General features: G+C 39.2%; 1 protein-coding gene across 2 annotated transcripts in view; it reads right to left on the reverse strand.

Annotated features, from left to right (window-relative positions):
* The window catches only part of ARHGAP20 (Rho GTPase activating protein 20), a 102,014-nt gene that overhangs the window by 13,143 nt on the left and 61,732 nt on the right, over positions 1–27,139 (reverse strand). Inside the window, exons 5-12 of one of the 2 annotated variants that reach the window (XM_059708022.1) lie at positions 25,273–25,314; positions 24,292–24,376; positions 21,425–21,502; positions 18,777–18,843; positions 16,223–16,411; positions 8,715–8,893; positions 6,723–6,884; positions 2,965–3,074 (exon numbers count right to left, since the gene is read on the reverse strand). In XM_059708022.1, coding sequence (XP_059564005.1) covers positions 2,965–3,074; positions 6,723–6,884; positions 8,715–8,893; positions 16,223–16,411; positions 18,777–18,843; positions 21,425–21,502; positions 24,292–24,376; positions 25,273–25,314 — 912 coding nt within the window. The remainder of the gene's footprint in view (positions 1–2,964; positions 3,075–6,722; positions 6,885–8,714; positions 8,894–16,222; positions 16,412–18,776; positions 18,844–21,424; positions 21,503–24,291; positions 24,377–25,272; positions 25,315–27,139) is intronic. The other variant, XM_059708023.1, reaches the window with a different exon arrangement.

Below are 27,139 nucleotides of genomic sequence, written 5' to 3' on the forward strand. Positions count from 1 at the left end.
CCTCTCTCCACACAGAGCTCTCTCTCTCTCTCGGCCACTGGAGCTTACCCTTGCATCGGTGAGTGTGGCAGGGGAGCCAAACCCGGGTTTGAAATGAATGACTCTTTGCTTTTGCATCGGACTGATGGGTTCCCTGGGGGTCTTGGGAACTTTGAAATCTGGGCACAACATTTCACTATCTCTGGATGGTTTCCACCAAACCATAATGGAAGCAGAGAGTATTTTGTGACAAGGTTTCGCTTTCTGTCTCCAACAGTGGTACCATGTTTTTCTCCAGACAAGGGATGTCTATCAATAGCAGGATGTAGGGAATAACTTCTATTTTAAAATTGTTTGAGAAAAAAACTGTATTCAAGAAGCATATGCAAAAAATGGTATTGGGATTTTTGGATTTTCAAAGAACTGGAAGTGTTGCTTTTTTGATGGACACTTCTTTCTTGCTCCCTTATAATGCAGGGAATATGGAGGGGGGGGGCCGGGGCGTGAGTTCTGCCAGCAGCTTCCTTTGCCTGAGTACAGACGATGCACTCCTTGTGATCAGACTGCATCTGTGCAACTCCCCTTTTCCTTGATGTTTTTCCAGAGCCACCTGCCTCTCTGTAGTGCTCCCACAATGCCCTCCCCCACGTATCTCTTTTATAGCACAGGCTATACTGAATTGCAATTGTAATTCTGGCTTTACCTGTGAACTCTACCAGACTGTGAGTCCCTTGTGGGAGGAAATTTTCTCTGTGTGAATTCAGTTGGCGAATGAGATATATAAGAGGTTGTCTGCAAGGAGAACCAAGATGGCGGCATAGGTTAACGCTGGAGTTTGCTGCTTTGAACAACTACTTCAAAAGTGAAACTAAAAGACGGAACGGACATCACCCAGAACCACAGGAACGCTGGCTGAGTGGAAGTCCTACAACTAGGAGGAAAGAGAAAAGCATACGGACACTCAGAGGAGGCGCAGTGCTGAAGTCAAATTCTGAGGTGCGGAGTCCGCGGAGCAGGCTGGCGGCAGAGGGCGCGGTTGGCGTTTTCAATCGGGAGGGAGTCGCAGACTCTGAGCTCCAGATACAGGCGAGTCTTTAGGGACCCAGACTCAAACGGGAGAAGCGGGACTGTCTGGCTTCGGTCAGAGCGAGTGCAGCTTTCTCTCCCAGCTTTGCAGCGGGTGCTGAAACTCAGAGAGGCAGAGCCCCTGGGGACAGGACTGAGAGCTGTCATAACTGTTCTCTCCGGCCCACCCTGTTGATCCTGTGCGACCCGCCCTGCCCAAGCCCTGCACAGAGGCATTTGCTGGATAGCCTCAGGCAAAGGCTAGATTAGCACCTCCCTAGAGGACAAACTTTCTCTCACTGCTGACACAGCTGATTCTCATAGCCACTTGGCCTGGAGGTCAAACCCTCCCTGGGATTAGCTACAACGATCAAGGTTTAACTATAAGACTGCGAACAAAGACCACTAGGGGGTGCACCAAGGAAGCATAACAAAATGCGGAGACAAAGAAACAGGACAAAATTGTCAATGGAAGATATAGAGTTCAGAACCACACTTTTAAGGTCTCTCAAGAACTGTTTAGAAGCCGCCGATAAACTTAATGAGATCTACAAGAAAACTAATGAGACCCTCGATGTTATATTGGGGAACCAACTAGAAATTAAGCATACACGGACTGAAATAACGAATATTATACAGACGCCCGAGGGCAGACGAGAGGAGCGCAAGAATCAAGTCAATGATTTGAAATGCGAGGAAGCAAAAAACACCCAACCGGAAAAGCAAAATGAAAAACGAATCCAAAAATGCGAGGATAGTGTAAGGAGACTCTGGGACAGCTTCAAGCGTACCAACATCAGAATTATAGGGGTGCCAGAAGATGAGAGAGAGCAAGATATTGAAAACCTATTTGAAGAAATAATGACAGAAAACTTCCCCCACCTGGTGAAGGAAATGGACTTACAGGTCCAAGAAGCGTGGAGAACCCCAAACAAAAGGAATCCAAAGAGGACCACACCAAGACACATCATAATTAAAATGCCAAGAGCAAAAGATAAAGAGAGAATCTTAAAAACAGCAAGAGAAAGAAACTCAGTTACCTACAAGGGAATACCCATACGACTGTCAGCTGATTTCTCATCAGAAACATTGCAGGCCAGAAGGGGGTGGCAAGAAATATTCAAAGTGATGAATACCAAGAACCTACAACCAAGATTACTTTACCCAGCAAAGCTATCATTCAGAATTGAAGGTCAGATAAAGAGCTTCACAGATAAGGAAAAGCTAAAGGAGTTCATCACCACCAAACCAGGATTATATGAAATGCTGAAAGGTATCCTTTAAGAAGAGGAAGAGGAAGAAAAAGGTAAAGATACAAATTATGAACAACAAATATGCATCTATCAACAAGTGTATCTAAGAATCAAGTGAATAAATAATCTGATGAACAGAATGAACTGGTGATTATAATAGAATCAGGTACATAGAAAGGGAATGGACTGACTATTCTTGGGGGGGGGGAAGGGTGTGGGAGATGCGGGAAGAGACTGGACAAAAATCGTGCACCTATGGATGAGGACAGTGGGTGGGGAGTGAGGGCAGAGGGTGGGGCGGGAACTGGGAGGAGGGGAGTTATGGGGGGGAAAAAAGAGGAACAAATATAATAATCTGAACAATAAAGATTTAATTTAAAAAAAAAAGAGGTTGTCTGGTTAAATATTTACCAAAATTAAGATCATAAATGGGGTTTATAGTAGGCTTTTGTCAATGCCTCTCAGATTTGGACATATAGAAGGTGTACAAGGGTCAAGTGTGCCATGTTACTAAGATTAGGGAGAGAACAATCATAACAATGACAGCGTCTAGCGTAAATATGTTTTTAACTGGTCCCCATGGATAACATCACTTCACGAGATGAGCTTATAAAACATACGTTTTTTAAAAAGGATTTTTGAGATGTGACCAAATTAGAATAGTTACCTTTGAATTGTATTTATTCTCTCTTCATCATTTCCTTGATCCATTACACAGACCCATTGGTCATAGAGATCTGATGAGAAAACACTTCTGGGAATATGTCGTAGAAAATCCTGAGAGAGAGGGAAAAACAAATATTTTAAATCATTATTTCATGCTAAACATGTACTGGAGTGATTATAAAACATTTTGTTGAAAAGAGTTAAGTCTTCTCTTCTTTGGAATACACAGTTCTTGGTGCCAACTCTCCGCTAATGTGCACATGTAGAAATACATGCTTTGACTTTTTTTCTAGCAAAAACCAGAGGAGCAACCGGAGTCTGGATTGTAACGGGAAAGATACAGGACAACCTCTTTGGGCTGAAAGCGCCTGTTTGTTTACATTTTAGCAAACTAGTATGTGACAGGGCCTGACAAGTCATCCTAAATCCCCCTTTCCCCTCTCCTAATGTAACCAGCATCCAATCATTCTATACATCTTTACTCATATGTACCAGGTACTAGGGACAGAGCAGTGAATAAAACAGAGTCCCTGCTATTGTCAAACATTATATTCCAGCGGAATTGCTGAGCAATTCCCATCCAGAGATAGAGTTTCTCCCTTCTATTCCCCATGGAAGGACTCTCACTACTTGGGGAGAAACAGCATTCCAGGCAGTGGCTGGGCTCTGGCAGCCTGGGGACACACCCTGTGCCTGGTGTACACTGATTAACATGTGCCCAACACACTCTCCTCTCTGGCCTTCCAGACTCTGTTCTGCTGTACCATTGGTGGGGCTGGTGTGGTGAGACCAGATCATAATGCATATACTTATGGCCAAGGATGTTTGTTGTTTGGACTTTGTTTATAAAAAGCTTAAAAATAAACTAAATTTGGTTCTGGTCCTATGTTCATTTCTGTCTTAAGCCAACTCTCTCTGTTGCTTTTGTCATGGCATTCACAAAGCTAAGCTTGCAAAGTCTGATCTCTACCTAGGTAACCTTTAGGCAGAGAAAACTCAGTTTCACGTCTAAGCACTGTACCCCGGTTGGCTATCATTCTGCAAGTTCATGGAAAGAGGTGAAAGATGCAATTGAGCAATTTAAATATTGCTGGAAAACCAAATTAGCAACTTTACAAAAGACAACGCAACTTGTTACTTACATGTCATGCTTATATTACTGATATGAAGGCTGTGACACCTCACTGTTATAGTTAGCTGATTACATGTGTCTCTCCCCCAGTAGCTCATGAGTCCTCCAGGGCAGGGGCGGACCCTTACTCTCTACTCGTACACTTCAATGCCAAGCACAGTCCCACACAGAGTGGTGGTTATTACTGAGCTGTTGCTATTTGCATACGGACAAATATTAGTGAGGGACAAGGGAAGGCCAACTAAGTATAATTGAGATTCCAAGGTAATTTTAAAAACCTCTTTGTAGTCATGTCTCCTATCACAATACAATTTTTTTAAAGAGTGGCGAATAAGCAGGAAGAGGACTGATTCTTCCTATTCTATTATGCTATGTTTCTCTGTTCTATTACATCTTCCAGTAGAAATGTACCTGGATATTTGTGACTCAGATGTGTCTTGACAAAAGTTACCTCTTTTTGGGTAAAGGTATTGAATTTTCATAATTCCAAGCTAATTTTAGTTGCTGCACCTACTTTAAAAGTCAGATTCAAAGAGGCAAAATCTGTTATTTCTAAGTGGGACATGACAATAGCACTCTTTTTCAATCTCAGTGGAACACATACTGATGATCTGTCTTGAAGAAAAGCATCATTAAATCTTAAACCTACACTTGAAAGATAATAGGTCATAGCATCTCAATGAACTCTCCACAGCTGGAATAACAAGTTATGAAGTACAACCGCCATCGCAGCTGAGAAAGGTTATGAGAGCTGGTCCTGAATTACAATCACTGCCTCCCAGCACTCAGCTGAGTCTCCTGCCCTCCCCAGCCAGAGCCCTGGTCACCAGCAGGACTGCCAGGCTCATCGGAGATGAGATTCCTGCAGGGCTAAAAATGAACTTTCCCTCAAAGGTCTGTTGGATCAAAGTTACAGCATCTCAAGCAATTTTCTTTCAATTATAGTTTGAAGAGTTGAGCTTATACTTAAACAGAACCAGCAGAAGTAAAACATTAAAGGAAACCTAAAGTAGCACTTCCAAATAGACTTTAAAACAGGAAACAAAACAAAAGCTCAAAAACTTTAACTTTGGCAAAAAGTATGTCCTTTCCTGCAGCCACTTAGAAGAAATGAGAATAAAATGCAGTTACATGATTATAGAATGTCAACTACTTGTAACCTATTTAACCAGACTTTTCAATCATTTGGATTAATTTTGTCCTTTGCTTATTTTTGTACAAGTAATACTTCTCCAATTTGGAATGTAGTCAAACTCTTCTAGGACTCTACTTTTGTAATAGCCTCAATAATTTAGCACAAAATCTTAAGTGTGTGCTGTGAAGAATAGCACATAGGGAAAATGTCCTAAAACAAAGGCTTTAGCTTCTTAAATTAAGAGATGGGAGAAAGCCCAATTAGATGAGTAAAAAAGAAAAGTAATTGTGTGTGTGTACTAGTATATATCTCCCTGACATATATCTGACTGCACACACCATGCATATCTTTATTGTATTCCAGGGCTGAAGTGTAATCATAGTAATTGCACCCTGTGCAATACAGATTGGATGAGCCTGGCTCCAGCTCCTCAGTTCTTCTGAGTGTTCTTTACTGCACAGCCTGCAGCAGGGTTAAGAGCAGACATGGCCCATTTACCAAGAATCATCTGACGGTGCATTAAGTCATGAAGTAGGATTCTGTAAGCAGTTCCCCACCCCAAGGGTAGGAGTAGGGTGTGCGAGAGTCTTCTTCACCATGTTTTCCTTAACTTGGTTTTCATGCTCCTGCCCCAGAATGCGGCCAGGCCTTGTCTCTGCCCTGGCCTGGTGCTTCCCACCCAGCTGGGAGACGGAAGCCTGAGGCACGTCTGCAGAAGCTACCCCTAAGGTCAAAAGCTCTGCTAAAAGCTGGTTTTGACTCTACATTTTCCAAAACTGTGAGGTATTTTCAAGAATGTGGGAGGAAAACATTTTAGAAGTGCTCTAAGCCAAGTGTGGATGTGACTTAAGTAACCATGGGGTGCGGGTGAGAACCGTAAAAATGTCAGGAAAGATTTTTATAAAAGGAGGCCGAGTCCAGAGCCACTCCTTGCCCCACTGTCATTTTAAAAGGCATTAGGGACAAGGAAGGCTCCATGCCTGCATCAATGAATGGAAGCTTCAGGGGCCTCAGAGAGCAATGTTTGTGTCAGTTGGCAGGCAGATGCTTGTTTGGGATAGTAAGCTTCTTTTTCAAAGTTTAGTAAAGTGCATTTTTGAGAGAATTGCATTTTTTAGGAAGGTAGTGAGATTGTGAGGATGTCATCATAGCTAGGATGTTTGTTTTGGTAAATGTGCTCTATGTGCTTTGATTATTTTAAATTTAACTTAATTTACATATAATTTTTTGCACGAGGGAGCAGAAGTCATGATGAGAAGAGTGGTGAGGGATAGAAAAACTTAAAAAGTACGTCTGACATGACATGCCAAGCCATTCATGGGCCGTGGCTTCTAAAGGACAATCTTCACTTTGTGAATTTTTTTTTTTTTAACACTTTTTAGGTTCTAATCTATGATGGTTCTTTGCAGAAGGGAATGAGGTCAAAATGAAAGGAACCAGTTGTTCCTCCAGAGGTGCACTGTGGGGTGATGGAGGGAGGGAGAACTCCTACCTTCAGAACAGACGCTATCACGAAAATGGATTCAGTATCCAGGGGCACGTCTGCTCCCGCGTCCAGCTTCTCCTTCAGCTCTTTGCACAATTTCACATTGGCGGACTGTCTGAAGATGCCTTTTGTGAGGGGTCCGTTTTGATTAAGGAAAACAAGAATATCCTATGGGGAAGCAAAGGGGAAACAGGCACTTTACACATACCAGCGATCTCTCTCTGCCAGAGGCGAGGGTGGACGAGGGGACGGCTCTGGGGATCTGGCTGGATGGACTGCTAGAGGAATTAGTCAACTTATTTTTTGGTATCTCTAAATCTCTGTTGTTCTCTTTATTCAACATCTAAAAACCATTTTACCTCAAACACTTGCTTTAAGGAGACTGTCTTGTTTCAATGAACCAATGGCCACTTTAAACTCAGATTTCTTTGCTTCAAGGTCTCTGTCACCTGGTCTCTTCTATCTCACTACTCTCTCCCCATTACTCTCCAATACAAACTCTTTTCCCCAAATATGGAAATATTATTGTCAAACTCATTCTCCACTTGCTTGTCTTTCTTTTAATGCATCTCCATACTTCATTCTACTTCCTGTATTCACTTCCTTCTTCCCCCCCAGGAGGCTTTCTCCATCCCAGTCCATTCTGGCCATATTTCATTTTGGTTTCTTTCAAGCTGTATGTCCTCTGCCTTCACGGCAGGAAAAGAATGGGTGTTGGAGACAAGCAGCCCATTGGATTTGAAACCTAATTATAGCACATATTTACTGTGTGATCTAGGATAAACTTTTGGCTTTAAAATAAATTTGTAAGGTAGGGATGATGATGATGACTACCCCCAAATTCTGTTGTGCAGGGGGAATTGATAGAGTAGTGAGGCTAGTGTCTGGTACTTACAGATGCGCAATCCATACTAATAAAAGGGTAATATGCTAATTAGACCAGGAGACCTTCTGGACAAACTTCCGGACGAACTTCTAGACAAAGTCATGGTGGCGGGGCGGAGACAGAGGCAGTTAGGGGCAATGAGGCCGGCAGGGGAGGGCATTTGGGGGCAAGCAGGCTGGTGGGGGAGGACAATTGGGGGCGAGCAGACCAGTTGGGGGGGGCAAATAGGGGGAAGCAGGTAGCGGGGGCTAAGTTGGGGGTGATCAGGTCGGCAGTGGGGACAGTTGGGGGCAATCATTCTGGCAGGGGCACGCAAGTGTGGTTGATCAGGCCGGCAGCAGAGTGTTTAGGGGCGATCAGGCAGGCAGGCAGGTGAGCGGTTAGGAGCCAGTAGTCCCGGATTGCAAGAGGGATGTCCTAATGCTGGTTTAGGCCCGATTCCACAGGGGTCCTAGATTGGAGTGGGTGCAGGCTGGGCTGAGGGATACCCCTCTGTGCACGAATTTTGTGCACCAGGCCACTAGTATACTATAAAATGCATTCATCTAGTAGAGTACTTAGAGGACACTAGATACTCAATAAATGTTGCTTAACAATAGTCATTTGGAGATAAGACAAATGCAATAGTTTTCACCTGATCCAGTCTAATCAGGTGAAAAATAACTAAATGCCAGAGGATGTATTTTTATACATAAATACTTGAAATACAAATAAAACACATGTAAGATTTTTAAAGAGCATATGATTGAGTAGTCTCTACTGCTAAAGGGATTAAAGGAGATTTTCAGAACAATACAGAATTCAAGAAAGGAAGTGAGAGAAATGTGAGGGATAATGCAAATTCTCTACCAAGCAAATTCTAATCTACCTGAGCAGTTTATATGGCTCTTTTCTAAGACAAGTAGATTAGATGATCTCTTTCAATTGTGTCTAACTTATGATTCTGTTAACAGCTTAATCAGATTTTTATTCTTTGACGTAATAATAATAAATATTCTCAGCCAAAGCCATGGGTATCTATATTTCCATTTGGGTATAGATTTGCCTCTCAGAGCTCTCTCCTTCCCCAAACCTCCCTTCCCATTGGTGTTCCAGGCCAGAGTGAGACTTACCAAGATAGGTTTGGGCAGATTGTCATTCTCACAGATATTTGGCAGAGACACTCCAAAGAGCTGCCCTGTCATAGGAGAGGTTGGGGACATGGGCAAGTTATCCAGGTGAGTGCCAGAACCCCGCCAAAAGGCCCAATTGATGATAGATCTTCTCCTTTTAAACGTCTTCTGACCCGAATCTAAGGAAGAAGTGAGGTAGAAAAACCAGTTTAACTCACTTTACCTTATTTCTAGTTTCTATTTTTATGTTACATTCATTACTATGACTCAAAGAGAAAAACTGCTTATAGGTATCCTTTATTACTATTAATTTAATCTATGAAGTTTCATGATAATATTTTATAAATTAAGAATCAAATGTTTGGGTTATCATCCTACTCCTTTTTGGAGCATCACTGGTTTGTTTACATGAGTTTTGGCACTGAATTCTCAAAGGTGAACGAAAAGGTCCCTTATTGTACTGTAACAGCTTAAAGCAGTGATGGTGAACCTTTTGAGCTCGGTGTGTCAGCATTGAAAAACCCTAACTTAACTCTGGTGCCGTGTCACATATATTAATTTTTTGATATTTGCAACCATAGTAAAACAAAGACTTATATTTTTGATATTTATTTTATATATTTAAATGCCATTTAACCAAGAAAAATCAACCAAAAAAAATGGGTTCACGTGTCACCTCTGACACGCGTGTCATAGGTTGGTCATCACTGGCTTAAAGCAAAAAGTATATATGTTTCATACCAACATATAAAGATGAGACTAGGCACACAGAAAAGTTGAAGATATTAAATTAAACCACAATTAAATAGTGAGACAGAAAGGAGGAGGAGGAGGAGGAGGAGGAGGAGGAGAATTAATGGATGTGCACAGGATTTGATAGCTACAAGGACAGCTCTTTGAGGATCCTTTCAAACCTTTCTGCCATTCTCTCCTGTCCTATAGCCCCAACATCTACACACAATTATAAACTCTGGACAAGATTTTAAAAAGCCTACCTGAGGCACTAGAGAGGGACCAAAAGAAGGGAAATACTTGAGATAAAAGTTGACACTTTGGATGAAGGGAATGGCATGGCACTGGGTAAGTTTTCTATTCTTTTTTTTTTTTTTTAATATATTTTTATTGAGTTTTTACAGAGAGGAAGGGAGAGAGATAGAGAGTTAGAAACATCGATCAGCTGCCTCTTGCACATCTCCTACTGGGGATGTGCCCGCAACCCAGGTACATGCCCTTGACCGGAATTGAACCCGGAAACCTTCAGTCCGAAGGCCGACGCTCTATCCACTGAGCCAAACCGGTTTCGGCAAGTTTTCTATTCTTATAGCTTTTGGCCTGAAGACAGGCCCCAGGGCGGTGGGTGACTAAAATGTGGAGAGAAACCTGCACTCCCACTGGCGTGGAGAACTAGAGAAGGGAGGGGAGGTTTCCACAGAGGCTGTAAGTCCTAGGAGAAAACTAAGTAGGGGAGCCTGAAATGCTGTGCATAAATCCTGCCCAAGTCTCTGCAGACCCGAAGCACCCAGGTGTGGGGCAGATTCCAAACAGCTTGTAGTCAGGGCTGACTGAACTGAGATTTGAGGAGCCGTCGTCCTCAGTGGCACCCACGCAGGTCTGACTCCATTTCCTCCAGTGAGAGAGCCAGGCAATTAGTCACTGAGCCCCGGCTGCATGGCCCTGACAGCCAACTGCACTGCCCGAGCTGATGTTAACTACTCAACCTTCCCAGACAGTGGAGTGCGTGTCACGAAATGTTTTATTTCTGCAGGATGACCAGATTTAAAGCAAATACTAAACACAGGCAAGTTGTTGGAGGATACACCAAAAAGTGACATGTTACTGAATAGGCTCCAGACCACCACCCACCTTGGCTTCCTCAGGTACTCTCGTCATCAATGCGCACACACCCAGGTGTAAAGGCCTTTGGTTCTAGAGTTAGGAGCCCAGTTAGACTCCGGGCTGTGACACTAACCTGGGGGAAAGTTACTTAACCTCTCTCTCTCTTTTTAAAATATTTATTGTTAAAAGTATTACATATGTCTTCCCTTTCCCCCCATTGACCTCTTCTAGCCCGCCCCCGCCCTCCGCCTCTCACAGGCTTATTGAGAGGCTTAAGTAGGATAATGCATGAAAAGAATCTGGGCATGAATCACGGTGATCTTGATTAAAGCTGCTAAGACACCAATCTCCTCCCTACAGAGGACTTTCCCCCACATCCACTCTCCATTTGGTTCTGCTTAACCAGAGTGCTTTCTTCCTGCCTTGACATTCCCAACCTGTCCCATCGTGAGAAAACAGACAAGGAAACGAAACCCATGCTTAAATCCAGGAGGGGGTTCCAGTTTGCCCAGCAATTTCAATTTGTGCAAATGTTTGTTTAATATGTATGTTTGTATGTGTTGAGTAGTTGTACTCAGTGTGGTTTCCTCACATTTAACCTGGTTTCATTATTTCTAAAGTATCAGATTTATTTGATTTTTAGCTTTCACACACTTCTTAGGAAAAATGACTAATATAACTTTAAATCATAAAGTTATATACCCAGCTATCCTATGAGTGCAGACAGAGGATAAAGTAGAGATTGAGTCTTGTGCTGTATTAAAAATAGTTTCAGCTGCAGCTATGCCTTTTGTTATGTACAACATTCAAAGTTTAGAGGTCATGTTCCCTCTGAGGTGGAGAGGAAACAAATTTCATTAGAATTTACTTTCTTGAGGAGCTTTTAACACATACCTCTTACTTTCTAAATGTCAAAGGCTGATGAAAATCGTGCTATTGTTATTAAAAATATAAAGGTGATGTGAATGTAGAGAAAACTAACTTCATGTAAGTCTAACTTCCCTAAACAATCGTGGAAAGCTTCAGCTAGTGTTTCTTCATGCTTAAGTTAGGGAACTGAATACTAAACATTACAATTCTTAAAAATTTGTGCGTATAGAACAATGATCACAACAACAAAACCTTAATTAGAAATTCTATTCTAGCCAAGTAACTCTCCAAATTAAAAATGTCCTCTTTTCCCCCCTTTCAGAGTATGAAATACATACGGGAGAATACTAGAATCATACAGCAAACAGGCAGAAGAAAAATGCTGCATTCCATAATTTACCATCTACCATCAAAATTCAGGTCCATTAGTCCTGGATCTGAAGCACATGTGGCAGGTGAGCCTGCAGTGGGTGCAGGACTGGGAGTCCAGTTCAGCCTAGAACCTCAGCAGCTATGTCAGACCACTCCCCGATGATGCCACTTCAAGCCCAGAGTTCAACTTCACTCAAGTTTTCCCATAATAGGTGTGACCAAGCCACTCCATCTTCTGTATAACTTCTCTGTTCTATATACCGGACTAAGCCCTGCTAGGAGTCCCAGATTGGGGATAACTATGCTCACCTACGGTTATTTTGGATAAATGAGATATTTCCCTTAAGCTAACTAGAGAAAGCCTACCTCAGAAATGGTGATACAAAGTTAAGTCTTTCTTCTAGTTGTGCCTTTTGGGATTCTTGACCCTGCTTATAGGTCAAATTAATTAAAATAAAATTGACAAGAGACTTAGAGAAATAGTTTGCAAAACATGTATATAAAGGTATAAGAGTAAAATATTATTCTCCTCAGCTTAGTTATAAAGGCAATGTTCCCTCTGTATCTTTAATCAGTAACAATAGACTTATTAATAAATTCATTCATTCAAAAATATTTTAGTTCTTATTTACATATGTCAGGCACTATTCCAGGTGCTGGAAACAGCAGTGAACAAAGCAGACCAAAAGCTCTCCCTTCATGGAGCTCACATTTTAGTGGATGGAAAAGTATATCCCTTCAAAATGGTCCACAGATGTGAGTAAAATAACCTTAAATTTCAGAACTCAATTTACCATCATGGGAGAGCAGATGAATGCTTCAAATTTAAAGTAAGTTTTTACAGCTGATATTGGCAAGATGCCTGATAAATTCAATAAAAAGTTGGGCAGTGATGTTGAACATTTTTTCATGTGTCTACTGGCCATCTGTATATTCTCTTTGGAAAAGTGTCTATTCAGGTCCTTTGCCCTGTTTTAAATGGAGTGTCTTCCTTTTGTTGAGCTGTATATGTTCTTCATATATTTTGGAAATCAACCCCTTATCACCTGTATCATTGGCAAATATGTTCTCCCATACACTGGGTTCCCTTTTCATTGTGTTGATTTTTGTTTTGTTTTATTTTTTGTTTTTTGCTGTGCAGAAGCTTTTTAGTTTGATGTAGTTCCATTTGTTTATTTTTTCCTTTGTTTCTCTCGCCTTAGGACAGTGGTTCTCAACCTTCTGGCCCTTTAAATACAGTTCCTCATGTTGTGACCCAACCATAAAATTATTTTCGTTGCTACTTCATAACTGTAATGTTGCTACTGTTATGAGCCATAATGTAAATATCTGATATGCAAGAGGGTCTTAGGCGACCCCTGTGAAAGGGTCATTTGACCTCCAAAGGGGTCGTGACCCACAGGTTGAGAACCGTTGCCCTAGGAGCTGTATCTGTGAAAATTCTACTACGTAAGACGTCTAAGATTTTGTTGCTTATGTTTTCTTCTAAGATTTTTATGGTTTCATGACTTACATTTAAGTCTTTTATCCATTTTGAGTTTATTCTTGTGTATGGTATAAGTAGTTTCATTTTTTTGCATGTACCCATTCAATTTTCAGAACACATTCATTGAAGAGGCTGTCTTTATTCCATTGTATGCTTTTGCCTCTTTTGTGAAATATTAATTGACTACAAAGGTGTAGATTGATTTCTGGAATCTCTGTTCTATCCGATTGACCTATATGCCCATTCTTATGCCAGTCCCAGGCTGTTTTGATTACAATGACCTTGAAGTATAGTTTAATATCTGATTTTGTGATCCCTTCAACTTTGTCTTCCTAAGATTGCTGTAATTATTTGGGGTCTTTTTTGGTTCCATATAAATTTCTGGAATGTTTGCTCTGGGTCTGTGAAATACGCCATTGGTATTTTAATGAGAATTGCATTGAATCTATAGACTGCTTTTGGTAGTCTGGACATTTTAATGATGTTGATTCTTCTAATCTAGGAACACAGTATGTGCTTCTACTTATTTGTATCTTCTTTAATTTCTTTCTTCAATGTCCTATAGTTTTCCAAGTCCAGGTCTTTTATGTCCTTGGTTAAATTTATTCCTGGGTATCTTATTTTTTTGTTGTTGCAATAGTAAATAAGATTGTTTTCTTAGTTTCTAATACTTTATTATTGGTGTATAAAAATGCCTTCAATTTCTGCATATTGATTTTGTATTATGCTACTTTGTCAAATTAATTTACTAGATCTAGTATTTTTTTTTTGCTGGAATCTTTAGGGATTTCTATGTACAATATCATGTCATCTGAGAATAATGACAGTCCTACTTCCTCCTTTATAATTGGGATGCCTTTTATTTCTTTTTCTTGTCTGATTACTGTAGCCAGGACTGCCAGTACTATATTGAATAAGAGTGGTGAAAGTGGACATCCCTATCTTGTTCCTGATCTTAGGGGAACACCTGTATTTTTTTCCCACCGAGTCTCATGTTGGCTCTGTGTTTGTCATATATTGCTTTTATTACATTGAGGTATGCTCCCTCTATTCCCCCTTTACTGAGAGTTTTTATCATAAATATGTGCTGAATTTTATCAATTGCTTTTTCTGTATCTATTAATATAACCATGTGATTTTTATCTTTCATTTTGTTTATGTATCACATTTATTGACTTGCAAACATTGTCCAGCCTTGCATTCCTGGAATAAATCCCACTTGGTCAGGGTGTATGAACTTTTTAATATATTGTCGGATCTGCTTTTCTAATATTCTTTGAGGATTTTAGCATCTATGTTCATCAGAGATATTGGCCTACAATTCTCTTTCTTTGTAGTGTCTTTATCTGCTTTTGGAAGTAGGATAATGCTGGAAAAATGCTCAACATCACTAATTATCAGAGAGATGTAAATTAAAACTACAATGTGATATCACTTCACAGCTGCCAGGATTGCTACCATCAATAAATCAACAAACAACCAGTGCTGGTGAGGATGTGGAGAAAAGGGAACCCTTGTGCACTCTTGGTGGGAATGCAGACTAGAGCAGCCACTGTGGAAAACAGTATGGAGTTTCCTCAAAAAAAAAAAAATGGAACAGCCTTTTGACCCAGAGACTGCACTTCTGGAAATATATCCTAAGAATCCCCAAACACCAATCAGAAAGAATATATATGCACCCCTATGTTTATAGCAGTGTTATTTACAATAGCTAACATCTGGAAACAGCCCAAGTGCCCATCAGTAGATGAGTGGATAAAAAAGCTGTGGCCCATTTTACACAATGGAATGCTACACGGCTGTAAAAAAGAAGCAACTCCTTTGAGACAGCATTGGGTGGACTTTATGCTAAGTGAAATAAGCCAGTAAGAGAAAGACAAATACCATATGATCTCACTTATATGTGGAATCTAATAAACTAACAAATAAAATATAACTAGAGGCATGGATACATGGAACAGACTGGTAGCTGTCAGAGGGAATGGGGGTGGGGGGACTGGATGAAAGGTGAAGAGATTAGCCAAAGAACATATATGCATAGCCCATGGACACAGACAACAATGTGGTGATGGCCAGAGGGATGGAGAGTAGAGGCTGGATGGAGATGGGTAAAGGAAGGGGAAAATGGGGGACATCTACAATAGTGTCAATAATAAAAATAGTTCAAAACAGATAAAGTTGGATGTTCATTGTGTGGGGAGGTGCATATAAAATAGCTGCCACTGTTCATTGGTCCCCCCGTTGGGACGAAAGGCAGCTACAGAAACTCAGCATTGATTTTCTGCTATCTCATTAACACTTGTTGGTATCCTTTTTCTTCTGTTTCTTATACAGTCTTACCTTCAGATTGATGGAGGGCTTAAAGCTCAAACTTGGGTTAAGGGTAAATGACAGTCCTCCTATGCTGACCATCACTATCATTCTTTATGATGGGGAGGGTAAGAGACGGCTAAGTGGCAGGGAATTCAGATTAGATTAGTAGACTAAGGGGAGATTTCTGTGGAAATCACTTAGTTTCGCATACTCAGTACCAAATCCACGTAGGGCATCAGAGTCTCCTGGCTCCCATCACGGACATCCTCCTTTTTTATAAGAAGACTAGTTAGGGGAACACACAGTGCAATGTGCTGCAGTACAAAGGAGGCATTGAGGCACCTGCAGCACTGCCTGGTGCCTCTGGCTCTATAGTGGGCATGAGGTCAAAGGGAAAGAATAGTGATGACATTAGGAACAGACTGTACTGCTGATTCTAAGTTAGTCACACCTACTGCTGATGTTTAAAATGTCTTCAAAACATTCCCTTCAAAACACTTAGCAAATTCAAATGAAAAAAAAAATACCTCCTCTGGCTGAAGTCTGGATCTTTGCCTTTGTGCAAACTTTGTTTTCAGGAATAAAAACTTTTGCTGATAAAAGGCTCTATGAAGGAAGAGCAGCGACTCACCGTTCAGCTGCAGGGCCGCAGCCAGGCGGCTGGGCTTCAGGGTGAACTGGCACTGCAGCTCCCGGGGCAGCTGCTCCATGAGGAAGGGCTCCTGGAGGCTGGAAGGGTTGGTGGAGTCCTTTGGCTCCTGCGTCAGGAGGGCAGTGTCTCGAAGATGGCTCATTTTAATTCCGTAGGGATACTCATGCCCTGCACAGAGAGAGATCTAAATGTGGACCTTATGCTGGCTGGTACTCTGAGCACGTGTGCTACATACTGGAACGGACTGCACTTTGCTCCTGGGACTTCTGGTATAAAGAGTCCTTTTGTTGACTGAATGATCACTATGCACACTCTTATAGCTGGAGACCGCTGCATAATGCAGGTGGCCCTACCAAAGTAGTGTTAAGGGGATGGGGAGAGGGGAAAAAGCTAATCTTTGAAGAGTATCCTACTTGGAATGCACAGATTGATTTGTGAGTTGCACAATGTCGATGCTTCCTATGTTTCCATCTAAGGTATTCCAATTTTTCGTTGATGCTAACTATATCTGTAAATCTTCAGCAAATCCTTGATCTCTCTCACCCTCAAATCCATAACTTAATATACTCGTCTTACCCACACACAATACTATAAGGATCAAATAAGTAAACTTCAGTGGTTAATATAACTTAAATAATAAGGGAAAAATACTACGTGTTTCAAGCATCACTCATTACTATTATTCAACACGAGATGTGTGTCTGAAAAAGACATTTCATTACTTTTTATTAGTTATACAATCAGTTACTCAGGGGCATCAGCCCAGGTTTGTTTGGTTTATGCTTCCCTCCCGCTGCTGCTGTCTGGGCTTGGTGTCATAGGCAACGATCAGAAGGGAGACTGCAGGGCATCAGTAACAGAAACAAGATGCAAAAAAGAACCTGTAAACTAGAAAAGCTAAACCCTGGACATCTGGCTGAAATATGAGTTTTTGCTCTTTAGTACTCTAAGTAATTGCATTTTCTTAACTTAATCCTCAAGTACCATTGTGCTGTAGATTCAGCCTCTTTGAAGTACAGAGAGTAAGTTCTCTTTTATTCCTGATTTATCACTGAATGTGACTCAGTGAACACTTCCTTTCCCTTTTTATCTGGCATAGGCATACAATGTCAATATTCCATGAATATCACAGGCTCCAGGGATTAAAACAAACTCAGATTAGCTGAATCCACAATTGAGGTTTGTAAGGCACCTTAAAATACAGTGGGGCCTTGACTTGCGAGTGTCCTGACTAACGAGTTTTTTGAGATACCAGCTGTCTCTCTTCTGATTTTTTGCATTGAGTTGACAGAGTAATTTGAGTTAACGAGCTCCTTAACTAGCTCGGGCCTCATAAGTCAAGGCCCCACCATATATAAAGAACTGCTGTTAAATAACAATCACATCCTAAGTTCCATGGTTTTTAGCAAGAGTTAGAGATAAAGCTTGAAGTTGTTTTAAGCCTGACAGTTACCATTTACAAGATAGTTAATGAAATATGTTAATTTCATGAAAACTAATTTTAAGTATTTATTTGATTTTTTAAGCACAACTTTGTAATTGTTACTCATTGACTTTTAAAAAATGGTAACATTAAAAAAGAATCAGGAAATGATTACTTTATTTTCAGTCTGAGAATAATCTAAAACTTTTGTACAGAAGTTTGACTTAGTAGAAAAGTTGGATTTTAGATTATTCAGGTCACTTGAAACATTTGAATTACACAATAGTTACCTCACAGGTAAATGAAAGGATTATATGAGATAATGCAAATGATGTTTTGGAAATAGTCTGGCAGAAAGTAAGCATTTAAAAATTAACAGACATCATCATCATCATCATAATCACTGTAATAATCTCAAGATCTGTTACATATACTGTCCCTTATTTTAATTCCTCAATTTGTTAACCACATTGAATGACCTTAACTGATAAGAAAAGTTTTAGTTAAATGATTTAAATAAGGTGAGGTGAACTATTTACCAGTAATTCCTCAAAACAAAAGCTGAGAAATTTGGTTAGAGAAATAGCAACGGTAAGTATTAGCTAGCTGGCAAGCCAGTGAAGATTCTTTGGAATCTAAATGGGTTAATATCATTTTCTTTATGACATCTAGTCAAGTTCTGTGAGATTAAGAGGCATGATTGGATTCTGGATGGTCTTCTACAGAGGCAACTTCATAGGTAGGAAAGTGAATAGGAAATTTAAGATTCAAATGTCAAAACAAAAATATAGGAGAAAAGGAAGACCAATACATATTGCTTTCTTGTAGAAAATAATTTTAAAAGATTTGGCAAGATAGCGCTCTCTGTCAGGTAAAAGAATAGAGGATAATTTACACTTCTCTTCCTTACTATACTATTAGCTGCTTGAGTGAAGAGATATTTGTCTAGCACATAGAAAATGCTTGATAGATATTGATTAAATGAATAAATAAATTTTATATGATATTGAACAGTATTCAAATTTTAGATCATATGACCAGATCCCTGAGACATTTAGGATTATAATTAAAACACAATCAATCCTATCTTAGATCTTCACAGGAACTTACCAATAAGTGGATACGGTGCCTCCTCTTTCCCAGAATTGACCCATAACTGGTAATCTCTGTCAGAGCCCTTGGAAACAAAAGAATTAACAATACTTCTTTTAAGTCTGATGATTGAATGAAGACACATTTTTTTGGCATTTTTATGTTTTGCAACAAAAAAATGGAAACGATATAGATACCTTCAGATTCATGGGAGTGATTATAGTTTTTGAAGAAGACAGTGCTAATTCCTACAACCCTTCTCCCATCTCTCCAATCCCCAACAGAGTACTCCGGAATCCCGCCCTCTTTTCCTAGCAATGGCTCGTAATCCAAGAGCTGCAGCAGAATCAGAACCTCACTCTATGGGCAGCCCATGGGATGTGCAGTCACAAAGGAAGAGAAACTTCCTGGTTTTCTAAAAGACTAAGGTCTTCTTTAGAGTCCTGGCTTCAGCTATGATGTCTCAGAGATTATTCGACTTAATCTCCAAAATGCACCTAAAAAAACAACCTTGTCATCCAGGAAGACACAGACACTGTAGTGTCGTGATGAAAAACTAAAATTCTCAAAGGCTGACCATGAGCTCAGCTGCTTCTGAGCAGAAGACCGACCAAGAGGCTTTGAGGAGAGAGGTAGCTGGCACAATCTACACTGGCTTTGTTTTGGGCAAGCAAGTTCAGTCCTAGGGACAGAAAGGACAAGAATTCTGTCTAGAGAATTGACCCAGTGATGGGAAACAACGAAATTGTTCACTAGCAGTATTATAACCCAACTTCAAAGAAATAACACTAAATGATACAAACTGTGCTGTATCCTTTAGGAGAAGAAAAAAGCAAAAATGTTTAAAGTGAACCCAGAAAAGATTAGCAATCCTAATATTCCTGCCTTTATCTTCTGATTAAAAATCATGGCCCTGCTCTGGCCTGATGGCTCAGTTGGTTGGAGCACCATCCTGTACATCAAAAGGTTGCAGGTTAAAAAAAAATGATTGTGGGTTTGACTCTTGGTCAGGGCACATACTTAGGTTGAGGGTCCGACTGATATTTCTCTTTCTCTAAAATTAATAAAAAAATATGTCCTCTGGTGAGAAAAAATTTATGACCCTGACCTTATAATGAAGGGTAGTGGCTATGGAGAATATACATCCTTTCCCCTCCCCCAGTCTATTTGTCATTTTCTTCCTCACTTCCGAGTCAAGAAATGTTATTGTGAATAGGAGGAGCAATTTAATAAAAACCCTTTCTTTTTTGGGTAATGTCTGGAAACACTGTAATAATCTTTTAGAAGTGTGAAAATCATTATACCAAATAGAAACACTTTTGGTCTGAGGAGATGGATCACTTTATCCAAAGGAAAAGCATAAATAAGAAAATGAATCAGGTCTTAATTAATCCTTTCCTTCCCCTTAAATGTATTCTCTTCCAAGACATAATTCTATAAGCTTAGAACTCAATGCAGAGGTGCATTCTTCACTCAATGCATATAAACTTAATGGGGAGAGGGGACGTGGGGGAGGGACTAGGGGGGATAAATGGTGATGGGAGGAGACTTGACTTGGGGTGCTGAACACAAGGTATAGTGTACAAGTGAAAAAAAAGTAATTAGATTTACAGTATATTATTACATTTAATTAAAAGAAATCAGATTTCTTATCCTATGTTTCGGTAGTCCTGAGGTTTTTAAAGGCTTACTATGGCATTATGCAAAAGCAAATCTAAATATAATTAATAAGACTATGGCACATAGTAACCATATGACATATGTCACCTCATAGTAACACCATGTTTTCATAGAAGGCCTCGCTTAAGAAATGGTATTGGTCAAGCGCATCCTTTAGTTTCCATTCTTCTGAAAGTCACTCCCTTTAATAAAAGTATCCACTGAATGGTGTTTATATACTGGTAGGGAGGAGATGAGGAGAACTTTCCAGTTCTTTTCCCCCTGCCTCATCCTCAAATATTCCAATCTGTACCATTAATAAAATTTCAAAATGTGTCTTTGCCCAATAAAACAGAAAGAAGCTAAAAGCAAAAGAGGGGGAAATGTGGCATGCAGACTAAAGCTCTTTAAAATACTGATCTAATTCAAAGCTTGTTTTTTAAAATTACCAATTCATTAGAGGTACCAGCCATCTCATCCTCAGGACCTGCAGGTTTCTAGCTATGTGTTCTTTATGTAAAAATTCTACTACATAGCAAATCCTTCAGAATTCTTCACCCTAAGGCTTACCGATTCTTGGGACAATCAGAATAACTATTAGGTAAGGGAAAAGAACTAGGAGAAGATATGGGGAAAGAATAGTCAGATAGTGACAAGTGGGAAAGGAGAAAGAGGTTGAAATTTTCTTATTAAGAATCTTATACCCCAAAACTCTCCAACTGTATATAGCATATGCAATATAATATATATTATTTTATTATCACTCTAAAATTAGTGTAAAATCTTATGCTTTTCAGTTTGCACAGTTTTTAAAATGGGCGTAGAAGAATAGCACCAAATATTAAGCTAATATTAAAGCGTTACTGTCCTCATTTTCTACATTTTTGGGGACAAAGTATGACTTTTGTATCTCTAGCAATCAGCTGTCTTATGATGGGAAGGATGATATTTACATGAACTTAAAGTTTCAAAGTGTGTTGATTAGGCTACCCAGCAGAGTGACTTACAGTTATCCCTAGCATTGAGAGAGACATGTTGATAACTTCATTCGCTGTGTCTGAATTCGTTATTGTTATAGTTTTAGACTGTAGAAAAAAAGAAATAAGAAATACGGCTATAAATAAAGGACTTAAAAACAGGTGAACAAGTAATTATTGTCAAATGATTCTTTCAAGGCAAATCTTGATTTCCAGCGTTGACAGAGTAAAAGCACATGACTTAATTAGAAAACAACTCTTGCTTATAATTTACTTGCATTCCCTTATATATTACGCCTTTAATAAGACATCTATTTTTCTTAAGATAAAGAATATGTGGCTCACAAATCTAAGAGTGCAAGCAAGAAAGAAAAGGAGTAAATGTATTTTAGACAAAGTATATGGACCATCCTCCCAACCAAAAAGAAATCAATGAGGTTGGGCCCCTGTGTCATCTCCAGAATTGTATTTCCATAATGTGTGATAAAAGAGGGAGAGAGCCGGATCACTTTCTATTTCTCCCTGAGTTCTGTTTTCATAGTGTGGATTTTATTTATGTGCAAGGTAAATAGTCAGTTTAGGTAAAATCATAAAAATAACTGGTTATTAAAGACATTTACAGTTTAGAATTTTAAAAAAACACTATTTATTGAGCACTTGCTTTATGTCAGTCATTGTGGCTATTGAGATTTTCATTGCTGCAATCTGTAGAGGCCTTAAAACCAGTGAGACTAGCAAAGAGGACTGAAATGTTAGAAAGCTTAATTCTGTTACCAACTCTGCCTTTGAATAGGGTTATCTATAATAGCTCTGTGCTAAACTAATTGAGAAACTACTGCTTAAAAACAGGAAGACAGTTTGCAACAAACAAGAGGAGTAACAAGATTCTGAGATAGCTGTAGTGTTAACTGAATCCCATGACATTGTTTAAGACAATGCAATACTATCAAAAAAGAAATATTTACTATTATAATGGTCAGATAAATCAGGAATTAAGGCAGTGTCACTGATAGGGCTTAAATGGCACAAATAAGTAGAATAGAAACAAAATGACACCTAACTAAAATTATATAAAAACAAAGCTACGTTAAATCCATTGAAAACTCATCACTTATCCCTCCATTATAGTATGTTTTCCTCTATGAACCCCTTGACATGACAAATTGCCTCTTAAGGTTGTTTGTTTATTGATTTCAAATTGTGCTCCACATAGGTCCAAGGATTATGCAAATGTGCTTCAGGATCTAACAGGGAGGGCTTAGAGCACTCAACCCAGTGTTTGTCTTTGCCCAGAGTGGCAAAGGTGTTTTATATTGGGTTTTAACTTAAGATACAATTTCATGAAAGGCTTCTGCTTTTTTAAAAAAAGTTTGTAAATCCCTCCATTTAATTTAAAGAAACTCTCTCAGGAATTGAGGAATCTATCCTGGAATACTAATAATTACTCCCAAGGTGGCTGGTTTCTAAGAGAATTTTTCTTAATATTAGGCACATATGTCCCAGACAGTAATTACAGGATGCGTATTTTTCTGTGCATGCCTTTCTGGTAGACAAAACAAACGAATTTCACCAGATAGTGCTCTCCGGCTAGTAAACAAATAAAACAGACAAAACTGAAAACCTGGCTATGTTTTTCCATATCAGCAGAATCACTGACAGGTTATATAACTAAAGGCGAAGGATATAGAATGCTTCCCATACACACATTCTCTCTGGGAGCAGGGCTCCCCGAAAAGAGACCCCTGCCGGGAAGCAACTTCAGACAGCAAAGGAGTGTGTGCCATATCCTTGATTTAACCAGGGCACTAGCGATAAAGACACAGCACCCAAACACCTTGTGTGTCTTCTCTTCCAAATGACAGTGACCACCAGTCCTTTCTTTCTCAAGCACACATTTCCATACACTGGAAGCGTTAAAAAAAAGTTCAAGGGATTTTCCATGAAAATCCTGAATGTAACCAATTGCCACAACTGAATCAAAACCAGAAGAAAAAGAGTGATGGTTTTATATATTTATTTATTCTTTCTATTTTGCTACAGGAGATCTCTGTAGTCTTTATACATAAAAATCTGAGCATTTCCCTCAAGCAGTAACATCTGGCACTCAGGTCAGAATATTTGCATAACTTTTGCTTTTGGCCCAAACACAACTATTTGTATTACATATTTTTTCCACACACAAAATGATTCTGTGTGATCTAGAGCTGCTGTGAAGTATGACAATTCATAGTAAAAATAAAAATATTCACAAGTTTCCATTTTGTTCATCATTGATAACTCATCATTGATAAGTCTTTGAATTACACATAATAACTAGAATTAAGTAGACTTAATTTTTATTTGACCAATATGATAAAAACTGTGTGAAAGAAATGTGCTGATCCCTAAAAAATGTCACCTTCCCCAGCTCACCCACGTATTGACCTGAGGGAGTCAATCCCCCTAAAACCCTAAAGAATAAAGAACTTTCCAGAACCACTCTCTGCTTAAGAAATGATAAGCTGCAAACAATTTCTTAGTACTAATAGGAAATGGCTCCCTGTGGAAACGGCTTTAGTACAAGCCTCTACAGACGCCATTGAAAGGATCCAGAGAAACATGAATGCAGAGGGAAGACAGACATCTGACAAGCAATATTCCTTCCAAGTGTAAGTGTTAAATACCCAAGTTACTATGAATTTCTCTTGCTTCATTTTCTCTAGGGTTTACGTTTCATGTATACAAAGGCACATACATACCCAGGAAAACGTGTTTTGCCACAGTGCTATTTCTAAATGCCTACCTTGCATAGCACACACACAGTCTGTCTGTCTGCCTGCCTGTCTCTTTTTTTGTGTGCATTGTGTTCTGCCTTATGCAGGGACTTGGAATTTAATTTCTGGCTTAGAAACACTTACATAGGCACAATTCCCAATGTCCTTGGCGAAGATTTTGAGGGGAATGCTCTTCGGATAGTCCTTCTCTTTCTCTAGAGTGATGTATCTAATCAAATGCAACAACAACCCAAAACAACACTGAGTCAGATGGATTTTTGCTAAATAGCTTATTTTTAAATCAATCTATTTTGCTAATATTTTCAATATACTTATATGGTATTTTTAAAAAGACAGATGGAAAGACTCAGCAAACTCAGATTACATTATGGGTTGGAAGAGAAAAAATTTTCAGGACATTAGGCATGGGCACAAAAAAGAACGGGAGAACCATTTCCAGTGTGAGGTTTGAGAAGCACAGTCAGGTTTAGGCGTCTCTGGGTGATGTTTTATCCTCAAAGCTTCCCTACCTTCTCTCGATAGGCCCAGCACCTTAATTATGTATAGGAAAACACATAATACTTTACTAGACCAAAGCAAAGCAATGGCCTTTCACTTCTCATTTAGCTCTCCAGGGGAGGGGAAATCTTGGTGATCCCATTGCTTGGGAAGGAAGAGAGGAAAGAATGGAGGGAAGAACTACAGGAATATGAGATGAACCTAAACTGATCATTTTAGTCTGTGCACTCAAAGGTAGGAATAATGATTGATTTTAAGGTGCTCAGCAGAAAACTCTCCATATATGAAAACTTAATGCATGCTCTGAGGGAACTGTTAGCTCCAAATGGTAAGGCTGGGGACAGGAAAAGAGATGGAAAACATTACTAATTTTTGTCTAAAATTAGTAACCAGACTCAATGTTCTTCCTAGAAAGAAATACATGACATGAGAAAACATTATTTGTAGTATGTAGTAGCTCGTGCACAGTCTAAATAACAGCTTATTTTGAGGACAAATGAACAATTTCTACTAAGGAAAAGGGGAAGAGTTTGGGGTCTTTGCAGAGATGAATTTAATTAATTTAACTATGTTAAAGATTAAAAATATGTATACTGAAAAACATACCTCTGAAGGAGAGAGAGCCATTTGTCCTTCAGTTCTGGGGAGCTGCAAATAAAATGGGAGAGAAAAATTAAACCTCATAAAATACTTATGCTAACACATTTAAGTCAATCAACTATTCACAGCCTGCTGTTACTGACGTAGCTGTAAACTACTGCAACCTTGCCTCTGAAGTGAAACTCCCTGTTAGGAAAAACTGTACAGTCAAGTACAGTTTTATTAAAACCTTCTGGATCCAAGAGACACCCATTTTCTTACTTTATGACTCTTCTATGAGTGGTACTCTTATAGTGGAAAGAGCACTTGATTTAGAATCCAAACATCTGATTTCAAGGATATACGTAAACTATATGATGACGGGCAAATCACATAACATCTCTAAGCTTCAGTTTCCACATCTGTGAAACAGGGCTAATTATCTCAGAGTGTCTGGTAGCAATAAGTGCCATTCAAACGGAATGTATGCTTAATTTGAGATTAAAGAGATTAAGCAGAAATTTGGCATACCAATAGCCAAGAAACCAGTTTGTTGCCAGGAAAAGAAGCATTTATTTCTTCATACATATAGTAGAATTGTAATTTAGTAAATAAATACATCTAAAATGTTTCTTCTATTTATTTTTCTTTAAATAATTTTTTTTATTTTTTAATTACAGTTGATGTACAATATTATATTAGTTTCAGGTGTACATCTCAGTGATTAGGCATTTATATAACTTAGGGTCACCCAGATAAATCTAGTACCCATCTGACACCATACATAGTTATTGCAATATTTTTGAATCTATTCCCTATGCTATACTTACATGATTATTCTGTAACTACCAATGTGCACTTCTTAATCCCTTCACTTTTTTCAATCATCCCCCAATTCCCCTCCTGTCTAGCAACTGTTAAAATATTCTCTGTATCTGTGAGTCTGCTGTTCTGCTTGTTCGTTTATTTTGTTTTATAGACTCACATGTAAGTGAAATCATATGACATTTTTCTTTCTCTAACTTATTTCACTCAGACAATATCCCTAGGTCTATCCATGTTGCTGCAGATTTCATTTTTTTAAATGGCTGAGTCATATTCCATTGTATCATATATGCATTACTTATTTTTTATACATTTATCTATTGAATACTTAGGTTGCTTCCATATCGTGGCTATTGTAAATAATGCTGCAATGAACGTATAAATGTATGTATATGTCTTTTAAATTCATGCTTTGTTTTGTTTTGGATAAATATCTAATAGTGAAATTGCTGGTCCTTCTTTGTCTCTTGCTATAGCCTTTGTTTTGGTAGATAGTTTGTCTGGTGTAGTGCTATCCTGGCTTTTTTTTTTTTCCATTTCCATCTCATGAAATATCTTTCTCTAGTCCTTTCAGTTTGTGTGTCTTTTAATCAGAAGTGACAGCATATATAATAAAGGTCTTGTTTTGCTATCCATTCAGCCACCATATGTATTTTGATTGGAGCATTTGATCCATTTGCATTTAAAATAATTGTTGATAGATATTTATTGCCATTTTGTTATTCATATTTTTGAGCTTCTCCTCCTCCTCTTTTTCTTAAGTCTTTAACATTTCTTTTAATACTGGTTTGGTGGTGATGAACTCCTTTAGCTTTTTCTTGTTTGGGAAACTCTTTATCTGTCCTTAGATTCTAAATGATAGTTTTTCTGGTAGAATAATCTTGGTTGTAGGTCCATGCTTTTCATCACTTTGAATATTTCATGCCACTCCCTTCTGGCTTGAAGGCCCTGCTGAGGTGTTTACACTGGGCCTTGACTGCCAAGGGGCCAGGGGGCGCCACGTGGGCCTGGCCCGGGGGCTTCCAAGTCCACCTGGTCCCAGCGGTTGGTGTCTAGTCGCTGTTATTGC

The sequence above is a fragment of the Myotis daubentonii genome, chromosome 9, assembly GCF_963259705.1.
Source record: "Myotis daubentonii chromosome 9, mMyoDau2.1, whole genome shotgun sequence".
Taxonomy (NCBI): domain Eukaryota; kingdom Metazoa; phylum Chordata; class Mammalia; order Chiroptera; family Vespertilionidae; genus Myotis; species Myotis daubentonii.